Consider the following 3,017-nt stretch of genomic DNA (forward strand, 5'->3'; position numbering starts at 1 on the left):
TGTACTGTTCCCTATGTTGACTCTGACTGAAATTCATAAACGGATTCAATGCCTACTTTCACCAGCAGACACGAATTTGGGGTTTTTTTTAGAAAACGATTCTAAAGATATGAATAAGTGCCAAAATAATCTGAATTGACTTGCAGAGCTACAACCTTTAACACTACAAATACAGTAAAAAACAATACGTTCTAATCTGTGAATGGTATCAGAGGCTAACTGGGATCACAGATTTTTTTAAAAATCTGCATCTTTTTTGCATATTCACCAAAAATCATTTGAAGTTACACAGGCCTCCAAGACATCAAACAACTTCTCTTCATTTCTTCCCTTATTCCTATTGTTGAATGACTTTATTTTAGCTGAAAGGTTTCCATACTCATAAGCCTCTGTTTGATGTCGAACTTCAAAGTTCTCTCCTTTAAGGTGATTCTGCACGTACAGCTTATTCACAACAATAATTACAGGACCTCTACACTGTATCATAGCAAATTGTACACGTTTACTACAGAATTGTTGCCATGTAAAAGAATAAAAATTTAGTCATTTAAATATAGTCCAAGAGGAACAGAATAAAACAAAAAGCCCAGTATGACTAGCATCTTTGTCAGAGGAAAGAAAGCAAGTGTAGGTCCTAGTTCAGGTTCACATCACTATTTAAGAAAGCAGTAAGAATACGTAGAACATTATCCACAAATTACACTTCTAGGATTTACTAACATGCGTCAGTGTAATTCAGTTGTAACTTCACCAATACATCACTGACATGAGCGTTAATAGACACTTGAGTTCTAATTCATTCATGATGCTTTAGTAAGACAATGTAAAATGTTAGTGGGAATAATTCTTTCTCATTAGCAGAAGCAAGACATCTTGGAGTACATTTGGTCAGAGCAGCTTTGAATAACTTCAGCACAGTGTCCTGGTATACTAAAGATGAGTTGATCTTCAGAACAGGTTACGCTGATTATTTCAAATCATTCACTTCCTGTTCAACCAATATTCAACTCATCACTATATAATGCTCAGTTATCCATAACTGTAAAAGATATTTTGTGAATGCAGCTTCCAGCTCTTCAAAGTGTCTCAGCTGAAGTTTCATGTCTAGTTTGTTTCACATATATCTACACAGAAAATATTCTCTCTATGCATTTATTCATTTAAGGACAGAGAGATGACCTTCCCATTAGCGGAACAAGCTACACAAACAGAACTTGTTTGCAACGATGTCTTGCACTCCGTGCATGCCCAAAGTCAGGTATCACGTACTTGCAAAATACGCTTTTCTTCAGGCTTACCTTTGAATGGTATTCTAAAGCATCCAGTTCACCTTGGTTGAATACACATTTCCTTTTACGCTTCTGCAGAAGGAGCAAACAGTGAAAAAAAAAAAAATCCATATTACTCCATGATGAAAGGAAAAAAATAAATAATCAAACATACCTGAATTACAAATTAACTCTTTTAAAAGCAGAAGAAACTTCTATCTTTTTCTATCACAAGTATAAGTCCAATAAGCAAAAGGATGATCTCAAAATACCTAGGCTGCTGTAGGCATTCTCAAGGTACATAGGCTTAAAGCTGTGTTATGTTACTCATGGCACTGGGATCTGAAGGTACCTACTGCATGCCACAGTTCATGTTCATGCCTCCTTTGGGCCCATAATAGAAAGTATTTGTTCAGCTGCCAAGTGCAGTTTACCAATAACAGGAGAAAATTAACTAGGTCTTCACAATTACATTTGTTGGTTTAGAATGGCGACTCTTATTTTTTTTGGTCCGTAAGGAACAGTACTGAACAATCTATGTATTGAAAGTAAAATCATACTGTCCTTCCCTCCTTGTTAATCTGCACAATCTTGACAGCTACCAGTTTCAGCTCGAGTGCCCGACCACAACCAACGTCAGAAGATTTTGTGAGCAACCCACTGCTTTTGAGTCACAGGATGCACATTACTGACATAAGGGACACAAGAATATCCTAATGAGTGCTTACATTTTCCACGCATCTTGAAATCTATTGTGGAAAAGTTCCTGCTCCCCTACATAACCTCAGGAAAGCAAAATGTGCAAGCCAATGTTAGGGGTATATTGCTTACCAGGGGATTACTGTATTACGGAGAACATACCTTCCTAGCACTGGCAACAGAATCTCTGATGTCACTCTTGGTTCCTTCTCGGTGTTCCTCTCTGTTGCTGTTGGCTTTTATTTCTGTGAGACTCACCTCAGGGCTTCCCTGCCACAGCTGCTCCTCAGGAGCTGCAGCTATATGGGGCTCAGAAACGTCAAAGAACTCCTCCCGAAACACGTATCTCGTTTTTGCTGTTTTACCTTCTATTTCTATCGCATCTCCAGGACCAGGAATAGGACCATCTCGTGATGAGGAGGTGGCAGCAAAAGTAGAAGTAGCATGACAATCTCCAGTAGAAGTGACAGAAGTATTGAGAGTGACACTACCAGGGTACGCAAAGGAGTCACAGATCTCATAGCCACACTGGTTGATGAAAGAGAGATGATCCACGAGCCACCCCGCTGTCAGCCGATGTACCACAGACATCACAGCTTCCCTCTTCAGGAAGAAAAATCAACTCCCTGAAACTGTAGCCGGTAATCATACACGCTTCCTGGAGCAAACTCCTCCTGTGGGAACATTTTTTAGGAGTTCAGAATTATCACTGTTTATTAAAGTAGCACCTATCTTCTGACAGTTGTTTCCATGCGCACACAGGACACAATGTAGAAACTTCTGACTTCAGGTGGTTTCCCTGTTGTGACCTCTGTTTCATCCCTATTTCACTTTTTCATAGTAAGAAAGTCTTAAATAAGTTTCTATAATTTTATACAGTATAGATTTACTCTAAGGTGACTCTTAACACGTTAGAAAACAGCATGACGACACAGCAATTATATAAACCAAGCCGTTATATGACAGCACTGGGGAGCAGCAACGCAAGCACAGCGGCAGGCGCGGCACCCGCGCCGCAGAGGCCCGGGCCCCGGGGCCCCCGGCACCCAC

The 3,017-nt window shown here is 39.9% G+C and overlaps 1 protein-coding gene across 1 annotated transcript in view; it reads right to left on the reverse strand.

Moving 5' to 3' along the window:
• The window catches only part of METTL4 (methyltransferase like 4), a 20,835-nt gene extending 18,193 nt beyond the window's left edge, over positions 1 to 2,642 (reverse strand). The window contains exons 1-2 of the mRNA XM_009324970.1: positions 2,130 to 2,642; positions 1,299 to 1,361 (exon numbers count right to left, since the gene is read on the reverse strand). Of these exons, the coding sequence (XP_009323245.1) occupies positions 1,299 to 1,361; positions 2,130 to 2,558 (492 nt within the window). The 5' untranslated portion in view covers positions 2,559 to 2,642. The remainder of the gene's footprint in view (positions 1 to 1,298; positions 1,362 to 2,129) is intronic.
• Positions 2,643 to 3,017: the final 375 nt, after the last annotated feature.

Source organism: Pygoscelis adeliae, unplaced genomic scaffold (genome assembly GCF_000699105.1).
Source record: "Pygoscelis adeliae isolate BGI_AS28 unplaced genomic scaffold, ASM69910v1 Scaffold260, whole genome shotgun sequence".
NCBI lineage: Eukaryota > Metazoa > Chordata > Aves > Sphenisciformes > Spheniscidae > Pygoscelis > Pygoscelis adeliae.